The sequence below is a fragment of the Tiliqua scincoides genome, chromosome 2 (genome assembly GCF_035046505.1).
Source record: "Tiliqua scincoides isolate rTilSci1 chromosome 2, rTilSci1.hap2, whole genome shotgun sequence".
Classification (NCBI taxonomy): Eukaryota; Metazoa; Chordata; class Lepidosauria; order Squamata; family Scincidae; genus Tiliqua; species Tiliqua scincoides.
In genome coordinates, this window is record NC_089822.1 from 150,238,291 (window position 1) to 150,259,797 (window position 21,507).

The 21,507-nt window shown below is 43.6% G+C and overlaps 1 protein-coding gene across 5 annotated transcripts in view; it reads right to left on the reverse strand.

The window, feature by feature from the left end:
• The window catches only part of RPTOR (regulatory associated protein of MTOR complex 1), a 434,461-nt gene that overhangs the window by 24,157 nt on the left and 388,797 nt on the right, over nucleotides 1-21,507 (reverse strand). For 3 of the 5 annotated variants that reach the window (XM_066615739.1, XM_066615737.1, XM_066615741.1), the window contains 2 exons: nucleotides 20,391-20,495; nucleotides 12,839-12,886 (listed from right to left, as the gene is read on the reverse strand). In XM_066615739.1, the coding sequence (XP_066471836.1) occupies nucleotides 12,839-12,886; nucleotides 20,391-20,495 (153 nt within the window). The remainder of the gene's footprint in view (nucleotides 1-12,838; nucleotides 12,887-20,390; nucleotides 20,496-21,507) is intronic. The other 2 variants (XM_066615740.1, XM_066615738.1) reach the window with 1 other exon arrangement.

A 21,507-nucleotide genomic window follows, 5' to 3' on the forward strand; every position in this document is an offset into this window, starting at 1 on the left:
AGAAATTGCTCTGGAACAAGAGAGGATTCAGAAGAGCGTTCTATAATCCCACAAGACAGCAGAGTTGCAAGTCCATACGTTCTGTCTACCATCCCATAGTTTTCACCAGGACCCTTACAGAATAAGCAAACAAAAACACTAATACCACCAACATACCAAAGAGCAAAAATCTGAACTTGTTCTCCTATATACAGTATATGCGAATTGTAACTGCAGGTGCAATGGCACCACATAGCAGGGTGGAATCGTAATGGCAAAACAATAGCTATGTTGCCATAAGAACAAACACTTCCGGGAACTTGTAGGGTACAACAAGGAAAGAAGCAGAAACAACCTCTTTTGGAGCTGCAGGTCAGTTTCAGAGAAAAAGGGAGATGCTTAAGGTAAATGATTTGAAAGGAGTCTCCTAGTTGTCTGTGCCTTTTCTCTTAAAGAGTACATCCAGTGGTCAGGCCCATTTCTGGTATTTCCAGGCCCTGCTAAATCTCTGGGCTGCTAGCTTTTGATCGCACTGCAGGAAATGGGGAGAGGGGGAAAGGGAGAGAACTGCAGCTAAACGTATGGCTTACATCCCTATCTAGACATCCAAATTGATTATTTCTTCAGCTTCCTTGGCAACTTTGAGGGTTGTGAGAGATTCAGAGAAAGTGAGTAGTTTAGATTATAAGCACCTCTGAAGCATTTTGTGTTTGTCATCTTGTTTATGGGCTATATGACAAGATAAACCCAGCAGGCTTAAGATGGATGCTACCTTTTCATCTGAAGCAGGCAACACATGAGGAAGCGATGCTAAAGTTGCCAGACTTTCAGTCATTCACACTCACATTTTAAGACAAGATCTTACACTGTTGCAGCTGCAACACACAGGGACTATGGATATGTCCCCTTGCATGTGTGTCTGCAAGATATCTTTTGCATACTTAGTATGTGGAGGCCATGGTCAGGTAGATGAGGTTAAATCTGGAAAAGACGGAAGTGATGTTCGTGGATTCGTGTTTTTTCATCTGAGCAGTTGTGGAGCCTGGGAAGCTCTTAGATCTGCCTTCCCAAATAGGTAGCAGCAGTGGTCAATAATGCCTTTTCCCAAAAGTATCCAATATGAAGGCCTTGCTCCATTGTAGAGAGGACAGATCCTTATCCCTGAACTATGCTTTTGTAACTTCAAGCATAGATTACTGCAGAATGCTCTATATGGGGCTGCCCCTGAAGTCAACTTTTATGCTGCAGCTATGGCCTGCTTCTTGATGAATATTATGAGACAGGAACATGTTTGGTTGATTGCTAGTTTGTTTCCAGATTGAAGTTAAGGTACAGTTGGTTACCTTTCAAATACTCCCTAGACTTGGGTCCATATACCAAAAGGGCTACAACTCTCTATACAAGCCCCCTCGGCAGCTGCAGTTAGCAGGTCATGCCCTGTGCTAAGAACTTTCCATTAAGGGAAGTGAGAATGTCAACCACAAAGACCAGGGCCTTTTACTGCTGTTGCTCCATGCTCTGGAATGCCCTCCTAGAGGAGGTGAGAAGCTGCTCTTTCTTGGGAGCATCTTCTCCCAAAAGCAATGTAAGATGCTTTCATTCTACAAGGCTCTTGAGAACTGCTGCACAGCAGATTGTTTTGAGTTTTTGTTCCTGCATGCTCAGTTGCTTATGTTAGACATCTTGCTGCTTTTGATATTATTATTGAATTTTTCTGTTACTTTAATATTTTAAATTTGTGAGCACTCTTGTCAAACTATGAAAATGCAGTATAAGCATGAATAAATATCCTTGATGGTATTCAGTCATATATTTGCCATACGGTATTCGTGGAGTCCACAGTGGTGACAAGAACAAAGCCTCTCAAGATATACTGCTTAGTGAAAAGAATGCTGAATACAGGATAGAAGACTTAACCCAATCCTATCCAGCACCTGATGTATCCTGCGCGATATCTGAGAAGGCTAGAGATCTCTTTGGAATAAGGCAGTGGTTTTCAAACTCTCATGGAGAGTTTGAGCCACTGCAAGTGCTTGCGGGGGCGAGGGGAAGGCAGCAGTGCGACCCCCAGGATCACATCGCTCAGGGGGCTGCAGGGGCTTGGGTGCACTTACCCAAGCCTCCTGCAGTGTCCCGGGGGTGCGGGGAGCCCGGTGCGATCTTCAGCAGGGCTCCCTGCAGCAGTGAAAGTGAAGCGATTGTGCTCCACTTAGCGGAGGCGGGGCGCGATTGCTCCGCTTTCACTTCCACTGCTGCGGGGAGCCCTGCTGAAGATCGCACCGGGCTCCCCGCACCCCCGGGATGCTGCAGGAGGCTTGGGTAAGTGCACCCAAGCCCCTGCAGCCCCCTGAGCGGCGCAATCCTGGGGACTGTGCCACTGCCTCCTCCCTGCCTCCAGGTTGCCCCCAACCCTTAAGGGGCAGAGGCCAGGGCCCACAAGCTGGGGCATCACGATGCCCGTTTGAAAAGCCCTGGAATAAGGGGACATTTGTCCCCTTACCCTGAGTAAAGCCCCAGCCTGCTCAATGGGGCTTCTTGGAGCTGTACCAGCTATTTAGCTGATGTAGACTTGAGAAGCCCCGTGTCGGGTTTTGAGCCTGGGATTCCACCCTCCACCACCCATTCCACTTCTGTGTCTATCCCATCCCTGTTCCACCCTCCCGACACCTTCTCCATGCCACTTGGCACTTACCTTGTCTCCGCTGGTGGCTTGGGGTCTGACTGCGGCATTGATGGGGTGGTGCAGGCCTCCCTGCCAGCGCCACTTACACCCTGGGTGCAGCAAACATGCTTTATGGCATGTTTGCTACACCTAGCACTGGTGCTGTGGGCACAGCACTGGTACTCGGGCAGTGCTGGATTAGGCTGCCCAATGCCTGGCTCTTTCGTGATCTCAATTACCTTGGGCAACATATATACCTTTGCCCTTGCCACATGCAAAATGGAGGTAATAATTCTCTTTCCTTTGGGGCAGGAGGAGGAAGCACAAAATACTTTATTGCCATATACTACTGAAAGGAGGTTCCTCTTATGAAAGATTTGCAAGTATGGAAATAGTAAGCATTTATCCATTAGCAGGCTTCTTTCTGTATTCAACAGGAAATACAAACAACTCTGCATAGTTCTAGAAATCTGAGAAGGGCTCCTCTCCTTATGATTAACTAAAAAACTAAAAACAGCGAGGGGCAGGGGGAAGTTGTATTCCTTTGGATTCCACTGAGTCTTTAGCAAAGGGTGATGAAACTGCTGTCTTTTGCTACCTTCTCAAATAATTGTTTAAGAGCACTGCCTTCCTCTGTAACTAGAACAGTGGTTTTCAACCTTTTTCATCTTGTGGCACACTGACGAGACACTAAAATTGTCAAGGCACACGATCAGGTTTTTGACAATTGACAAGGCACACCATGCTGCCAGTGGGGGCTCACATCCCCATTGGCCCTACTAATAAATGATCTTCCCCCAAATTCCTGTGGCACACTAGTGTGCCACGGCACAGTGGTTGAAAATGGCTGAACTAGAACGTGCTGGATTCTCAGTGGCTTTCTGTTCATTATATCTTGGTCTTCACTGGCAACTTTATCCCTTGAAAATGGAATATATATATAGGTTTTAAGCCCCTGCTGAAAAGACTGTAAAGAGAGAGCTGTTCTCAATCCCAGGGGGAGGGAGTTCCACAGACGGGGAGCCACCACCAAGAAGTCCCTCTTTCTTGCCACCATCCCCCTTACCTCTGCTAGTGGTGGCACAGTCAGAAAGGCCCCCTCTGATGACCTGAGTGGAAATGTTGGATTGTATGGAAGGAGACAATCCCTCAAATACCCTGGACCCGAGCCGTATAGGGCTTTAAAAGTCAAAAACTAGCACTTTGAATTCAGCCTGGAAATAAACTGGCAGCCAGTGTAGCTGCCAAACTCAGCGGCCCAACTGAGTCGAACTGACGAGCCCCGGCAACCACATGGGCCGCCGCGTTCTGCACCAGTTGCAGTTTCCGGACCAGAGGCAGCCCCGCGTAAAGCGCGTTGCAGTAATCTAATCTGGATGTCACTAGGGCGTGGGTCACTAGTGGTGTTCTGAGTGGTGTTCGAGACTATGTTCTAGACTCATAGTTCTAGACTATGACTGATAGACTATTGATTGATAAAAATGACTGATAAGAAAATCATTACGTAAAGAGGTAGGAGCAGAATGCCCTCTGGCCACTTGATGGTGACTGCAGAAATGCCCTCAGACATTACTGTGTGGAATCTCTTGCCACTAGAGGGTACCTGTGTGCAAAGAACCAGAGCAGCACAGTGTTCCTCCAACTTCAAAGGATTGCAGCAGACAAAATGAACCAGTTACCAGAGGGATGTTTAGAGGATGAGCTTTCATCCCATCCCATGATAAGCAAAAAGAACTGTTGTGACAGCAATCCTCTGCATACAAATCTATGTCATTCATAACTACATAAATATATGGAAGGCAGTGTAATTCTAATACTGGGAAAACAACATAATTAAGAGCAACATAGCTTGTGAGTGTAATACGTATATTTAGAGACAAGGTGATGCTTATTAAAGTAGTCCTGAGATTTCTACTGTTTTCCAAAGGAGGAATCATCATAACATTATTGGCTAATGTTTACATCTCAAATTCCTTTTATTTATATATATATATAAAAACCTTTCCACAATATGCTAGAGGGGTGAGAATGATCTGTCTCTGATGTCTTTTAGGGCCTTTCCAAGTAATTGCTTTTGCCTGTAATAAATTTTATGTGCAATTATGAGTTACTCATTTGTCACTGAACTCCAGATGCCTTCTTCAAGATTATGCTCTCTGCTGCAGGGATATTTGCATTTTCCCAGCACTCAAGTAGCAATATTTCTGGAGTGTGTAAATGCAACTTTCCCTATTCAGCTAGCACACTCATTGCAATGATGAGCACTGTATGGAGTACATATACCACCGATCGAACAGAACTTTGAAATTCACCTGTGATGAGTGGTGGTTTCCTTTACCTCCATGATCATGCTATTTTGCAAACATTTTTCCTTATTATTAATGTTATAGGGGAAGCGCTGTTGCTGTGCAATTCAAATATGTGAACATTCAGAGCACATTCAGAGCACTGCTGCTTTCATTGTTGGGTGAGGCTGTGGGCAGTCCATTCTCCACCTCTCTTGTGATCCATGGGGAAGTGCTCCCAAGCAAGCACTCCCTCACAAACTACCAGAGGGCAGAGAATGGACCACCCACAGCTGCAGCTGATACTTCAGAGCTGGCTGCAGGCAGTCCCTCTCTGCTGGTCTGTGGGGGGAGGGATCATTCAGCGAGACACTGAAAGTGATCAAAAGTGATTTTTTCTCCCTGAGACCTTGTGGACCGCTTCTCAGGATCTCATGGACCACCTGTGGTTCATGAACCATAGGTTGGGAACCAGTGATTCAAAGCAACTGTTCAAAAATTAGAAGACATCAGGAGGACTGTGCTCTCCAGCAATTTCTTGCCATGAACACATTATTATTAAGAATATTTATTTGCAACAGAATACCGCAGATGCTCGCCTATAAGTTGACCCCACAGATAAGTCAAGGGCAGGTTTTGAGCCAACAATCATGGAATTTTCTATAACCCTAGGATAAGTCGGGGGTTAAACTTAGGGGGGTGTCTGACTATAATTTTGTCTGATTTTACCCAAGGCCAGATCCTGAAAAATAACCTACTACTAATTGTTACCTAGGAACTGTAGTCTCTAATTTATTAAAAACATAGTAAAAGAGCATAAGATACATTTTTATTCTTTTTAAAATTCTGGTCTTCACCACCTTTTTGTAAACACTATCAGAGTTAGTGCACTGTAAACAACATACCAGTAAAACAGTGGTTCCCAACCTGGGAACTGAGAGTGTGCAATTCAAATCACAGCAGAGAGATGAGATATTTGCAAACCTTTTTACTCAGAAGTAGACCCACTGCTTTCCATGGGTATTATTCTTAAGTAAGGGTGCACTGAATTGTAGCCTGGGAAGGAGGGTCCCATCTTGATGTTTCACAAAACAGACCTGCTTTGCAGGCATTTGCAAAGCAGAACCAGGCTGCAGCAGAAGGACGGAGAATAAAAGTTTAACTTTGGCTGGAATGTCCCTCAAAAGTAACTACAGCAACTAAGGAGGTGCCTGCCTGAGCTGAAAGGCTCTGCCCTCTGACTGACCCAGAGATAAGGCGAAGTGATAATTTGAGCTTGAATACTTGGCAAAAATTTCATGTACTATACTATCTACGGTAGTTCACAAAGGGCACAATCCTAACCCCTTATGTCAGTGCTTTCCAGCACTGGCACAGTGGTGCCAATGGGACATGTGCTGCATCCTGCAGTTGGGTGCAACTCACGGAGGCCTCCTCAAAGTAAGGGAATGTTTGTTCCCTTACCTCAGAGATGCATTGTCTCTGGTTAGGGTTAGGATTGCGCCCAAAGTGGGTGTACATAGCAAAACAAACAACCCAAAAGAGCTCACAATCTAAATGGGTGCAGAAGTAATAACAGCAAACAGCCACTGGAAAAAATGCCATGCTAGGGCGAACACGGACAGTTGCTCTTCTGCCACATAGAAGAAGAGCACCATTTGAAAAAGTGCTTCTTTGTTCAGGGGTCATGAAGCTCGCTTTGGCTGAGTCAGGCCATTAGTTCACATCTCTCAGCACTGTCAGCTCTAAATGGGAGCAGCTCTCCAGGATTTCAGGCAGTGGTCTTTTCCAGTCCTAATCGAAGATGCAAAGGATTGAGCCTGGGACCTTCTGCATCCAAAAGACGTGCTCTATCACTGTGCCACAATCCCTTCGCAATGTTGTGGCCCTTTTGCTTTTAAAACATTTTTGATTTTAAAGAAGCAAAAAGGGTCTAACAGTATTATGGTTATTCAAATCAATGTGTCTTCACACCCAAGATGGAAAGGCAGGATAACTTTGTATTGCACTAGGGTGATTATATCATGGAAAGAAAACTGTGTGCACATGTGTACACTTGCTTTTAATACTAGTTGGATATCTTTCCTTTACACCTATTCAGTTGCTAAGATCTTCACTGCAAGTGTGGTTCACCATGAGCAGAGATATATAGCTACCCACTTCATCCTTTCACAGGTGAAAATGGATAGCTACCAGTGAAAGGGCCTTCTCCCTAGTGGCGCCTTGGCTAGACATCCCTCCCTCTATCTACTTGGCATTAAACCTAACTATTTATTTAGACCCCAGGGAAAAAAGCTTTTGTTTTGTTTAGTGTTTAATGGCTTCTAATGAGACTACTTTTACTGTTGCTAGCAAAATTTAACTGTGTTAGCTTTTATTGTGTTATTTATGGTTTATTATGGTGTTGTAAGTCACTTCAGAAACTGAAGCTTAAAATGTTTTTACCTGCTTTTAGAAACATATACATATGTACGTGTGTTGTCCTGCACTTGAGTGGTATACTTTTTAAAAAAATAATTGCAAGACACAGAATATAAATGTTAATACATAAAATAAAATACTTTAATAGTACAATGGTACAAAGAAAAACAAAGATTGGGAAGTTATAATAAAAAGGGGGTGGCAGAAAAGCACCAGGCACCTGTTTTGCTTCAGGTGGAATGTGCCCTCTTTCCCCACTCACAACACCATCTAACACCATTTAACTAACCTGTGAGGCCATGGAAGGTACAACCTCTAATGCCACCTGATTCTGTCTTGGGCCAGCTGCCTCTGTGATAAAGAAACCTCCCAAATTCTTACCACACTCTTCATGTGCTGCCATGAAACCTGGAAGAGTGTGACTTATGCGTGACTCCAAGACAGCACAAGAGGAGTGCAGCAAGTAGGGGAATGGTCTGCTTTGTGTTCAAGTGAGTGTGAAGAAGAATCTGCTTCACACACAGTTCAACAGGAAGCAAATAATTTTTGGATTGAGGGGGGCAGTGGTGGTTGGAGGGAGGCAGCAGCAGCAGCAGCAGCAGCAGCAGCAGACTTGGGGTGAAAGGCACCCTGAGTCCGCCATCCCCTTGGACCCTCCACAAGGAAGCTGCTTCTAGTTGCTGCCTGAACGGTCTGGCCCTGGGTGAGGCAAATGAAGCAGAGAAAGGAAAGAGAAAGTAAAGACATCAGGCATCTGCTCTGCTTCTCTGATGTTATTGTTGCTTTTAATTTGTATATTATTAGTGACCTTGATATACTCTTGAATGGAAAGGGGAAATGCAGGTCATCCATTTGAGAAATAAATTTTTTCATACTCATTCTGAATCCTGTCCTTGGGAACATAAAAGAGTACTATTCAGAGCCAAATGGGTATTAATCTTGGCTTTTAATTGTCTTCCTATTTACTGTATATGATTTGGCTTAATTGCTTGAGCCATCTCAATCACCAGCTGAATGGTTCACCTTGCTTGAGGATTCTGACAAAGTATTATCTGAATTATGAAAGATAATTTGGATAAAAGAGCACTTTACCAATGCATATTACTTCGCTTGTATCTGCCTGCTTCCTGGAATGTGAGACTAATCAAGGCAGATGCGTGTATGTCTGATACCTGGAGCATGCTCTCTGGTACAAGGGAAACTGAGGCAAGACTGGTGCCTTAAGTGCTGGAGTTTCCCCCAAGAGTTGTTGCTTGCTGTCTAAAGCAGTGGTTCTCAAACTGGTGGGTTGCGACCCACCGGTTCATGTAACACTTCCCCCATCCCTTTAAGAAGCAGGGAAAGGGGAGGGAGATAGCGACGCAATCTCCAGGATCGTGTGGCTAAGGGGGGGCAAGGGGGTGCTTTCCACTTATGAACGATTTAGGTTTGCAGCAGGCTGCAGGAGGTGTGGGGAGCCCTGCACACCCCTCCACAGCGCTCCCCAACTCTTGGAATCTTCAGTAAAAGTAGGTGCAAAGCACTTCCGTTTTGCAGGAGTTGCTTCATGCCCACTTTTATTGCAGATTCCAAGTTGGGGAGCGCTGCAGAGGGCTGTGCAGAGCTTCCTGTGATCCTGGGGATGGCGTCGCTGCCTTTGCCCGTTCCCTGCAAGAACTTACTGAGGGAGTAAAGCTCCTTCAAAATTTAAGAAACGCTGGTCTAAAGGATTCAAGGTTACTAATTCCAACATCTAGAGAAGTGCAGGCGCGTGCACTCATGCATGCGTGTGTATGCATATTTATATATGTTCTATATAAAGAATACTTAAATACTGCTTTTCAATAAAAGTTTTCAAAGTAAGAAAGACAGAGAGAAACACAAAAGACACAACTAGCAGCGGCCATTTGTGCTGGTTTCAAGGGCTGCTTGAGTAGCAGAGAACTTTGCCACTGGTATCTTTGGGGACGTCATAAAATCTACTGCAGCTCTTTGACCCCAAAAAGGCAAAATTCAAGGTGGCAATGGTATTCTCATGGCACCATGACAATGCAGGCCCTTCAATGGATCACTAGAACTCCAATAACCCAATCCTATCCATACACTCCACCGCCGATGCAGCAGCACTAAAATGGCGCTGCATCCAGTGGGTGAAGGGGCAGTTGCAGAGGTCTTCTCTGCATAAGGGAACATTTTATCCCTTATCCAGGAATAAGCCTCTGTGGTGCAGGGGCTGGGGGGGGGTCTACTCGGATCTGCACTAGCTAAATAGCTGGTGCAGGTCCACATGGAAATATGCTGCAGAATTGGATGCAGAAGGGGGGACGGGATATCAGCAGGCATGATCTGCCCCGCCTCCATTGCTGCTACAGAACAGCCTGTTTCACCCTCCCCACCCTTCCTGCCTCTCCTACTGCCTTATCTGCACTGGTGAGCGGCAGGAGAAGCAATGGTGTGGCAGGAAGACACAGGCCTTCCTGCCAGTGCTCACAGCACACTAACTAGCACGCACCTGGTGCTGACTGCTTTATGGTAGTCAGTGCCAGTGCAGATGGCACACCATCAGCACCAGCACTTATGCAGGCAGCACATGTAAGACTGGAGGCCAACACTCCTATAAGGGAATACACAAAGTTGGATGTAGAAAATTCACTGCACAAAGCTAACTTTAAAAAAGGATTCAGCTTATCTTCTTAACATAAGGACTAGCAGTTCTACATGAGGTATAGTGATTTATAGGCAATGTGCATCAACAACTGGAATTTTCTATAACTGTTCTCAGCAGGATGGCTTCTAAAGTCAGAGATGGATCTCTACGGAACAGCTCTCTGTATACATTTCAATAAAGAATCTTGGCATCACAAGCAGCTGCATTCCAAATACATACCTTTTTCGAATTTTAAAAAAATCATTGCTGGAATGCAGTCAGTGCCTAGCTGGCATTTTGATGTGTTTAGAAATGTGCACACAAGACACAATGCAACAGCATCCCAGAGATGTGCAGTTGATCTTTTATATCCTGATCCTCTTGGCTGATGAATGAGGCATGTCTCTGTTTTAATTTCCAGGCAGCAGTGGGAGGGCTGTATTACCTCATTCTTCATTAATTCCTAAAAATGCCCTTTCCAAGTGATACTCCTCTTCTGCCAAGCATTGCTCACAGTAACACATGACAAAAGAAGAATATTGAGGATACAGGGAGCTTAATTTACCAAGCCAAAGGGACCTCAAAATAGTGCTGCAGTTCCACTAATTATTTTTCATAAAAGACCTGGTTTCCCTTGAAGCATAACTCTCTTTCTCTCTCTTTCAGACTATAGAGGCACAACAGATGTCAATCCTAGAGGCAAGAAGACTGGGAGTCACCATCTGACTGTTGCTGAAGCCCCCTAAAGTCTCCAGATCAGACAGACATTTAGGTTTTAAGCAGATTCTTATTTAGGCCAAATGTTCCACGTTGTGAAGCTTCCCTAGAAATTCCCCCACCTCACAAACAAGAGGAAAGAGCTTTAAGTTAAGGTTTAAACCATTTTTTGATATACTATTTAGGCTGCAATCCTATCATTACTTTACTGGGAGTAAGTCCCATTGAACAGAATAGGACTTACTTCTGAGTAGACCTGCTTAGGATTGTGCCCTTAATCATCAAAATAAATCCTTAGTCAGTACCTCCCTTATAGAATTCCTTCTCTCTGTCCTGCTTCCCCTTGACCAGCTTTTCACATATCTAGTTAGAATGTCAATGGGCCAGACCTGCTATTTTGGGGGTCCAGAGGGGCTGCTTGGAGATGGGATATAAAGGGCTGTGTTGGCTAAACCCCTTAAAATGCCAGTGTGCCAACAGAATAAAACAGTCTGGTATGAAATGGCATAAGTTTACCCTTGCTCATTTCAGTGGGCTGACTGAAAATTTCACATGGTTTCTTAGGCTTGAAACATGGTTTCCACATTCTTGAAGTTCCAGAAGACCACACCACTTAGTTAGCCTTGAAGTGCCCCAGCTATTGCCCACCAAATGAACAAAAATGAGGCTAGGTCAAGTGCTGTGCTCCCTTAGTAGGTGCACTTTGCTAGCTGCCCCAAGACAGCCTGAAAAAATGGCCCTTTTTCCAGCACCCTGTTCCATTGAGATAGGAGAGTGTGATAGATGTGGTAAGTTTGGCAAATGGGCACAAATCACATTTATCAGAGGATAACTGTGGTTTTGCATAAGGCATCATGCAGTGAAACACGGACGTAGTTGTGCACCTCCTCATCCACTTTTAGCTGTATCCTGTAGTGTGCAATACCACTCTGAGAATGCATTTCTTGGAGAAAGGGCAAAGATTTAAAATGCTCCAGAGAACTCAACAGGTGTGCCAGGCTGCTGATGATTTGGAGCTATCTATCTGCATACTCTTGACAGACTGGTGCTGTCTGAGCATTATCAGTATTGAATATCCATAGTGGTTCCATTAAGCTGCTCTGATGCTCGGTGTATCAAACGGGAAACCCCTTCAACCTCAATCTTGCTTATTCTAGCCCTGTCAATCTGCCAGCAAAATGGGGAACACATCATAGTAATGCATTCATTCTGCACAACCTCTCTACTGCCTCCCAATAATGAGAGGAAGTATTTGAGGAAGACCTCTAGTTAAGAGAAGCCTGAATCGCAAACATCATTACCTGTGTTCTGGTAATCACTGCAGTCACATTCCAGTCCTTATCAACTAGTGAATATTAATAATTCACAAAAGCGCCTAAGAAGATTACATCAGCTTTCTCACACATACCACATATACAGTGTCCTGTTGTGCCAACCATCTGTCCCTGTTTCAAAGTCTGAAGCAACAGAGAAAGATTTCAAGTCCCAGCCCACCACAGGTTCCTGCAGGCCAAGAGCTGAGTGAATGTTTCACCATAGGTGAAAACAAGGCTCACAAAGTTTTACAGCCATTTAACAGCCAAACGAGGAAACCCACATTTCATTTTACAACACTTATTTTCACTGTGTACTGTTTTCACAAAATGAACATGTCACAAATTGTTGCAGTGAGAAACAGTGTAAAAAAAGTGACATTCAAGCATTCTAAAATACCATCTTGAACTGTACAAGAATGCTGGACTGATGATGGAGCTGTATGCAGACCCTGGATTTCATTACCCTGTCATGAAAGCATTCACGCAATAAGATTTTTCTCTGCATATCTTGAAGAACCTTCCCCAGTCTGTGAACTAGCACCCAAAAGCAGCACATAAGCAAAATGCAGAATCTCCTCCCTTCATCTTTCCCCACCTGAAATGGAGGCCCACTTGGACAGAATTTTACACACCCATCATTTCGAAGTCCACATTGTTCATTACAGACAGGCAATACAAGGCAAGAAATGGGATGGGCTAAGCTTGCCTTCTAAGAACAAATAGTGCTGACCTAAGAGATGTCAGAAGGAATGCCAAAAACTTTAAAAACAAACAGATGAGAAGGACCACCCCTCCCAAGCTGATCATAGGTAAGAGGAAAGAGAGCACTCACCTCCCTGTTTACTTCTGTCAAGATAGATTGAAACCCTTCGGGCCAGACCTGTGAGAAGACAGGGATTAAGGGGTTGATGCTAAGGGTAAGTTGGTCAGCCAAAGCAAAACAAATCTTAAAAAGGATTAGAAAAGGCAACCCAAAAAGAACAGAAAAGAACACAGTTAGAGAGAAGCAGTAGCAACAGAGGCCTCAATTCAAGGGGAAAACAGGCAGAGGAGCTTGAACAAAGCAGCCACCCTAGGGAGCCATTAACCAGTGGCATAAAAACAAGATTTGGTTTTTTGTTTTTGTTTTGGTATATTTTCTCTTGGCCCCTTTCCTGCACCTATAACAAAAGGCATCTCATTGTCAAGGTGGAATGAGAAATGAACAGTGTTCTAAATCAGTGGTACTCAAAGTGGTGTCCATGGATCAGTGCTGGTCCATGAGCCATCGGTTGCTGGTATGGGGTGAATTACCAGGAAAGAAAGAAATAATAGTAAAAATATGGCACAGATGAAATACTGGCCCCTGGCATATTGGGGGGGAAAAATGCCAGTCTGCCACATCAGATAATTTGAGATGCACTGCTGTAAATGACCCTTAGCATAAAGAATCTGCACAGAGAAAGCCAAACACAAATCAGCAAACAACATATTTAGGTACCACACTCTGAGCCATTGGCTTGACTGTGGAGCAATATAATGCGCTTCAGCACAACACACTTCAATGGTTTGCTAATGAGCACTCCCATAAGAGAGGGAGGACAATTTACAAAGGCTCTGCTCAAACAACTGCTTAAGTGGGGGAAATTAGTTCTACAAGGGAATTCATTTGAAGTCATCAGAAAGAAAGCTGGATAATGAGAGAAGCTGCAGGGTGGCAGCAGCAGCACAGCTGTAAGGATGTGGAATTTTAAGTATACACTGAGATCAGCTGCCCTTGGCTTGTTCACAGCACTCCATGTTTTCCAGGAAAAGAACATGCTTGCTCTTGGCCATGGCAGGTCATGTAGAGACTTGCCCATGCATATATTGAAGAGGGGTTGTAGCTCAGTGCCGGACAAATCTTTGTACACAGAAGGCTCCAGATTGAATCCCATTCTCTGGCATTTCCAGGCAAGAATAGGAACGCCTCCTGGCTGTTACTCCCAAGAGTCTCTGCTGGTCAATGTGGATAACACTGAACTAGATGGACCAATGGTTCAGTGTAAGGCAACTTCACCTGTCCACAAGTGCAGCAAAGTTCACCTTTTAAAAATGTGGAATAAACCTAATGAAGTACGAATGGATGGGAACAGAACACACAAACATGTTTGAAATGGTCCATTTTCTCTATAACAAGAGATCACTTGCTCTGTGAAATAGTCTCATAGTATCCAGTACTGATCACAGCCACCTAGAATACTTGGCTAGGTTATACTGTCTGTATGACCCAGAAAAAGATATTCCTTAGGTTCTTGCTCTTCCTGTCTCTCCCAAATCTGCTTGGGGAAAGGTATGACACAAAATGCAATCTTGGTAACAGGCACTGCCAAGTCTGGTTTTGAGTTAGGAGCTTGCACTATGCTTCCTATGAAACCACTTGTCTTAAAAATCCTATGTATATAGGAATCAGACCCTGTGGAATCTACATGAAAATGCCCTTCACAGAAGATTTTGAGGGGGAAAAAATGATTGCAATAACAAAACCTGCTCCAGTTAGAACAGGGATGTCAGACATATGGGCTGTGGGCCAGATGCGTCCCCCAGAAGCTATTTATTTGGCCTCCATGATAATTGTGCTGTCCCAGGACTGCTTCTTTCATCAGCACTGCTTCTGCTGAGGCTCTGGTTATTGGGCAACTCTCAGCCTAACCTACCTCACTGTATTATTGCTCACTGTAGATAAAAAAATTGGCTGGGAAAGGGCCATATATGCTGTAGTTCTTCAGAAGAAGGGTGTGATAGAAATACAATAATTGGTGGGGAAAGGGTTATTTGTCTATCATTCTTATAAGATGGCCACTTTTATATTTTGAAAAATGTAAAACGCTGATCTAATTTGCTCAATTGTACTAAAACTTAAGAGAAATCAAAAATTATGTACAAAACTCTAAAAGAGACTCACCCCATGAAGAATGCAGATGAACAACAGATTTGCATAGCATCTGGTCATCTCTGATGTCGTACAGGCCAAGGGAGTGCACAAGAGTAGACTAGTTCAGTCAACATGCAGCAACCAGAATGCCCAAGTATTGGGTTTACTGCAATGTCAATTTTGGCATGTTGCCCATCTTTACATGCGCAGCGCACACACTTTTCTGGTGAAGATATTTTTTATTTGCAGAATTTAATGCTATATTGATGTTTTCATCACAGACAATGTAGGTTAGATGGGAGTTAAATCAACACTAGCTCAGCACTGACCTGAAGCTAACTCAAAGTACACAACCCCTGTGGTTCCTCTTGATTCCCAATCGCTCACAAAAGTCCTTTCCTTCAATATCAGTTCTAATTTTCACAGTTCAAAATGTTAGACTATGAGCAACATGAGATTTGCTCTTGTTTTTCTTGGACTTCATTCTGTAGTTGGACAATGATTCTGATTGTGGACAATACAGTATAAGCCAGACAAAGGCATAACCAATGCTAAGGGGGGAAGGGGAGAAAAACCCTGTTCTCTCTTGTAATATGTAGTTAGTACAGAGCTAAAGCCTTTGGGCTCCCTTTATAAAGACGTCATGAACATTTTGCAGGAGCAAAAGAACTACACACAGTATTATAAGATTCTTTCCTTCCAGCCCTCTTAATCTAGCCCAGCCTGTTCTTCACAAATGAGAAAGCTTGTACAGAGAGGTCATGTCCACTCCTTAAGAGTGTCCTCTGCTCCTGCTGTTCACTCAATCCCCTTGTGAGGTCATTGACCCATTTTTCATCAAGATGATTACATCACCAACAGGGGATTAGGAGGTGCTGAAGGAAGATGGAGGAAAAACAATCAACAGCTGAGGCTGCTGAAATGCAGATATAATTCCTCTGGCCATGTAAGGAGAAGAGCATAACACAAGAAATTGAGGCCATGAGTGTAATGGTCTCAGAGAGACACAAGGCATATTACAACCCTGTGCTGAACTGTACCTGCAGTCTCCATAGCAAAGGCTGGCACTTCTACTGAGAATCTCATTTCTGTAGAGGACTCATTTAATTCACCCTGCATCTTTGCAGTGAGTGAATTTCTGTCTGAGAATAACTAACCCTATCATTCCCACAGCATAGTGCAACACTAACAGAAATTTTAGATTTAACAGAGCTCTGAATGGTTCTGTCAAAGACGCATACCTCACCTCCATCAAAGCGCCTATTGACCTAAATGGTGAAAATATTTGCTGGCTGGAAATCAAGGCCATGGTGCAAAGGTTCAAATCAGAGATGACCGTCATAAAGCAACCTTTGCACCTCATCTGTTGAAAAGTAATTGCATTCCTTTTTTCTGTTTGCTGATGCTGTAAAGAGGGCTGAAAAGGATATGATTAAGATCAGCTAAAATGTTTCTGCTTTGTAGCAGTTAATAGTGGCACCACTCCCTCTGTCAGAGTAGCAAGATCTGTATTCCCATGAGATAAGCAATTAATGTCTATTACTCAGACTGGACTATATCTGCAAGGCAGTTTTTCTTAGCTATGTTTTCTGCCAACAGGCTGGTCTGCTTTGCCTGGCGTGGATTTAATCTTTTATTATCTTCTCTTTGTTTTCTCATGACACATGTACGTTTACTTTTTTATGACCCTTGAGTATGCCCAGATATGTTGGACTAATAGGTTCCAACTCTTCTGAACTGAGGAAGCAAGCAGCAGACACATCAAGGAAAGGATACAACTGGATCTGATCAGCACACACCAGCCTCTGCACTAGAGCAAATGCTGCAATACTGTCTTGAACACATCTTACTAGTTTGCATCGGTGAAATGTAATTCCCCTTAAGTTTAGTCAGCATGAAAAGAAGAACCTCTTTAATGTTCCAATCCTATTCCCCCCACTTGTGCAGTCATGCCAAAAACGGGTGCAGTATATCCAACAGGGGAAGGGGTGGATCGGAAGGCTTCTGAGGTGAAAGGGGATTTAAATCTCCTTATACCTCCATAAGCCTTCCATTCCACAAGATTTTGCTAATACAAGCCTGAGCAGAGAAAGAGGATGGGGAGGCTGCAGAAAAGGGGGACAGGATCTGGTGTGTGCCATCGCCACAGGATCTGCCGCTCTCATGGCCTCCCCTCCTAGTCCTCCCTCCTGACTTTACCGTCATCTTCACTGATTGGCACATGGCTGGGGATCCACTGGCACGGGTGGGAAGGCTACAGACCTCCCACCAGCATCCTGGCAGCATGCTACCCAGTGCACTGCCTAAGCACTTTTTACGGCCGGTGCCAACTGCTTTATGGCAGTCAGTGCCAGGGGAACCAGCACTCCATTGCTACCTTTTTCCAATAAAATTGAGCTGTAGGAGTCTAGATAAAGAGTTTAGCTAGACTTCTGCAAGTGGCGGCTCTCAGAACAGACAATAAAAGACTTCCCAGCTGCTAAGTCACCAATCTAGAGTGGAACTAAGGATGTTATAGTACAGCAACACACTTAAGTTGTCCATAACATAAGCAGGGAGCAGTTTTCAGCCTGCTACAAACTTTTCAAAGATTAGAAAACTACCCTTTTGTTTTATCAAAGGCTTATGAGACAACTGTTTATCTTCTTGCATGTAGAGATTAGAAGCCTTTCAGTTGTGACCACAGCAAACCATCACTTGCTGCTTTGACTCCTGGCAAACTATGGGTTCTGAAAACAATTTTCTGAACTTGGTTTGCAATTCTGGTTGCTGCTAACTACAGTTCAGACTCTGTGCAGGAAGGAAGGAAGGATCGCTTCTCAGCCTTTTGGCTAAGATCAAGTGTAGGAAGGAAGGAATGCACAAGCCTGAGACTCATGCGTACCTGCTTGTCCCAACAAAATCACAGAGATGAGGTATTTCTTGTTACAAACTTTGTGCATTTTGTGCAGCTAATGTGACAGAGGATTTATTCCACTATATTTTCCCCTTCCTATTATACTTCAAGGCTTGATCTCTGATTTTATGGCCAGAATGGAATCCTATAACACTTATAATTACTCCTTTTAAACTAACTATTTTACTTAGTAATATGTTGCCAGAGATAGCTATAGCCAGGGATCCCAAACGGTGTGCAGTGGTGCCTCAGGGTTCCATGGTGAATTCACAAGGGCATAGAAGGATGTTCCTGATGACCTCTTCTTTCTTGCTCTTCTGGGTGCTGACATCTTGGATCTCACAGGATCTTACGAGAATCACGTGACATCTCATGTGATCCAGATGGCGGTGCTCAAGACAAAAAACAGGCTGCCATGAAAGAAGGGAGCCATGACCAGGCTATATTATCTCTTGTAATGGTGACATTAAAAATGTATTTTAAAAACTCTACTACAGTGTTTCTCAAACTGTGGGTTGGGACTCACTAGGTGGGTAGTGAGCCAATTTCAGGAGGGTCCCCATTCATTTCAATATTTTATTTTTAATATATTAAGACTTGATGCTACCATGGTATGTGACTGCATTTGTGGAAATGTTGCAGCTCTGTACTTTTAAAAGGCCACTATGTATATGCTTTTAACAATAATAGTAAATGGCGCTTAATCCTGGGTAAGTGTGTAGCCTAGGATTATTAAAAATGTTCCTGCTTGATGATGTCACTTCCAGTCATGATATTACTTCTGGTGGGTCCTGACAGATTCTCATTCTAAAAAGTGGGTCCCACTGCTAAAAGTTTGAAAACCACTGCTCTACTAGATTTTGAAACTGGAAACTTTTAATGATTTAGTAGCTTTATTATTGAATTATTAAAATGTGTCATCCTGGTTTTTATATCTATATGGGGATAATTTTGTATTTGCAAAATCTGGTTTTATTATGGACAAAAGCAATTGCAATCAATACAATGAACTGAACTGTGCAGTAACTGAGTGGTTATGCTGATCCTCAAATGGACACATTGCAGATGGCTCAGGTAAAAGTTGCATAATATTAACGTTATATAAATACTAAAGGCCCAGTGAAGACAAGGCCTATAGAGTTCAGCTTGAGATTTTAGCTTGGTCCTCTGCTCTTCTTCCAAAGCAGTAAAGGGAGCACAAGAACCATAAAGTGAGCAAATTTTCTCTCTAGCATCTATTTGCTTTTGCAGATGACATTCCTATAAACGTCAGGATTTCATTTAGTCACAGCAACATTAATAACACATGTCTGAATTCCAGCACTTTATGATCAATTCTGTGCACAGGTGATGCACTACAGAATTTCAATTTACAGCAAATGGACCTGGTTTTCTAAATGTGTGTGTGTGTATGTATGTGAGAGAGAGAATGAATCAGCATAAGAAAGTCTGAAGAGAAATCATTCAGTCAAAGTAAGGTGTGCTTAAGGTTTTAGATCTGAGATGTTGCATGTAGATTCCAATGAATAGCTAAGAATCACACTACATGGAAAAATAAGGGCTGTATGAAGGAGGAGGGTAACATTAAAGAACAATATGTGGGCACTGTTACTGAAATGTAAAAATCTTAATGTTCAAAGGGCAGACATTTTTATTTTGACACATCAAACCACTACTGTACAAAGATGTCTGTACTAGCGCAAAGATTGTAAAGGGCTACCAAAAAGCTGGATTAACAACAGGAAGTTCTCAACTAAGCAGCTGTCAGACACCACTGTTGAGATATACAGGCTCAGAAATGAGAGCTGTCAGAGAATTAATGACTCCTTGTGTCTTGGAAGCAGAGCAAGTACCCTTCTACTAAGACATTTGACAGAGGCTTTGTGGTCACCTAACTCTGCCTTAGCTGCTCAGCCTGATGTCCCAGTGATGGGACGTGTGTTGACATGTAGCTCTGTTGGGATTCTTAATGCTTGAGCCATTTACATCCACTTGTACCACTGTCCTGGATATGTGACATTTCCCATTTTCCTCTTAACCCCCACAATAAATGGCAGGAAGCAGAGCTGTTGTGCTAAAGTCAAGGCAGGCTTAGCGGGGTCATATGGGAAGCATGCAAAGCTGGAGAAAGGGTGATCAAGCAAATCAAAAGGAGAGAGGCAGCAGGTAAGCTTCTGGATAAACCCCAAAGTTAGTGGATTTAACCACCTGTTATAATGTCTTTAAGGAAGGGCAGTGCTCATTACAGCATTTTACAACTGTACTCTACCTAGAAGCAAAAATGTTAGGTCTGACCTCCAATAATACAACACCAGTGCAGTCCAGGGTGGAGAATGCAATTGCATGTCTGTATTCCATTAGGAAGAACACTGTTGCCATATCTATGCCCCACCTGGCATCTGTTTAGGCTTCTGTATATGATTTGTTTTTGAAACATGGGGATGAGATCCCTCATCAAATCACTCTATAAAGGCCAAATGATTGTTAATAACAGACAGAAGCAGAAAAATCTACTCTGTTACCCAGCCCTACTCCAAACCATCACAAGTAATTTACAGTCCTCCAAATCTTGATAGGGGGTCAAATCACACCTACCACGGGTTGTTGGCAGCATGTCCGACAAGCCCTGCCAGGCAGTTACCATCTCAGGATTCTTCTCCAGATCAGCAAAGTTTTTCCACACCCTTATAGCACCATCATCTTGAGGGGAGGACAGAAATGAAAATATTAGGCAATGTAGACAGCAGTCGACTCAGATGAGAAGAAAAAGTTGAGCGACCACCACACAATTAAATGTCATTCACTCAATACTGATTTTGATCTAATGTACACTTCAAGCAGCTTAGGATTGGTTCCACTATGGCAGTGTTTCTCAAACTGTGGGTCGGGACCCACTAAGTGGGTCGCGAGCCAATTTCAGGTGGGTCCGCATTCATTTCAATATTTTATTGTTAATATATTAGATTTAATGCTCCTGTGGTATGTGACTGCATTTGTGGAAATGTTGCACATCTGTACTTTTAACAGGCTACTCTGTATGTACTTTTAACAATAAAAGTAAATGGAACTTACTCCTGAGTAAGTGTGGGTAGGATTGCAGGCTAGGATTCCTAAAAATTTTCCTGCTTGATTATGTCACTTCTGGTCATGACATCACTTCCAATGGGTCCTGACAGATTCTCATTCTAAAAAAGTGGGTCCTGGTGCTAAATGTGTGAGAACCACTGCACTATGGTTTTCCAGGTAGGAAGCAGGCATTCCTAAGGAGAAATCTGTATTGCTACAGCAAGCTGTGGGGGTGTGTGTGTCAACAAATCCAACTCGAATGTAACCATGGTACGTGTTTCTTAACTCTTCTCCACAAGCAGACTTCCTGATGAATCTTCTCCCCTGCTAAAGTGGGACAAATCACAAAGGTACTAAACAGGAACATTTCTTTGCTCTTAAGTTATGTAAACTCATGATTACACTATCTGAGTCTGACAGCCCAATCCTACCCTGTGCAGGCACAGGCAGGCTGACTGGCAGGGTAGGAGGTGGCTGCTGCACAACACAGAGTAAGGGGATGAATTTCCCTTTACCCTATGTTGCGTGGCAGCTAATCCAATAGGACTATTTGCTGGCACAGATCTGAGCAGCCTGGTGTAATGCTGGGTTGCTTGGGAGAGGGGAACAGGATACGGCCTAGGTCGCCAGGCTGGTTCCACCCTCC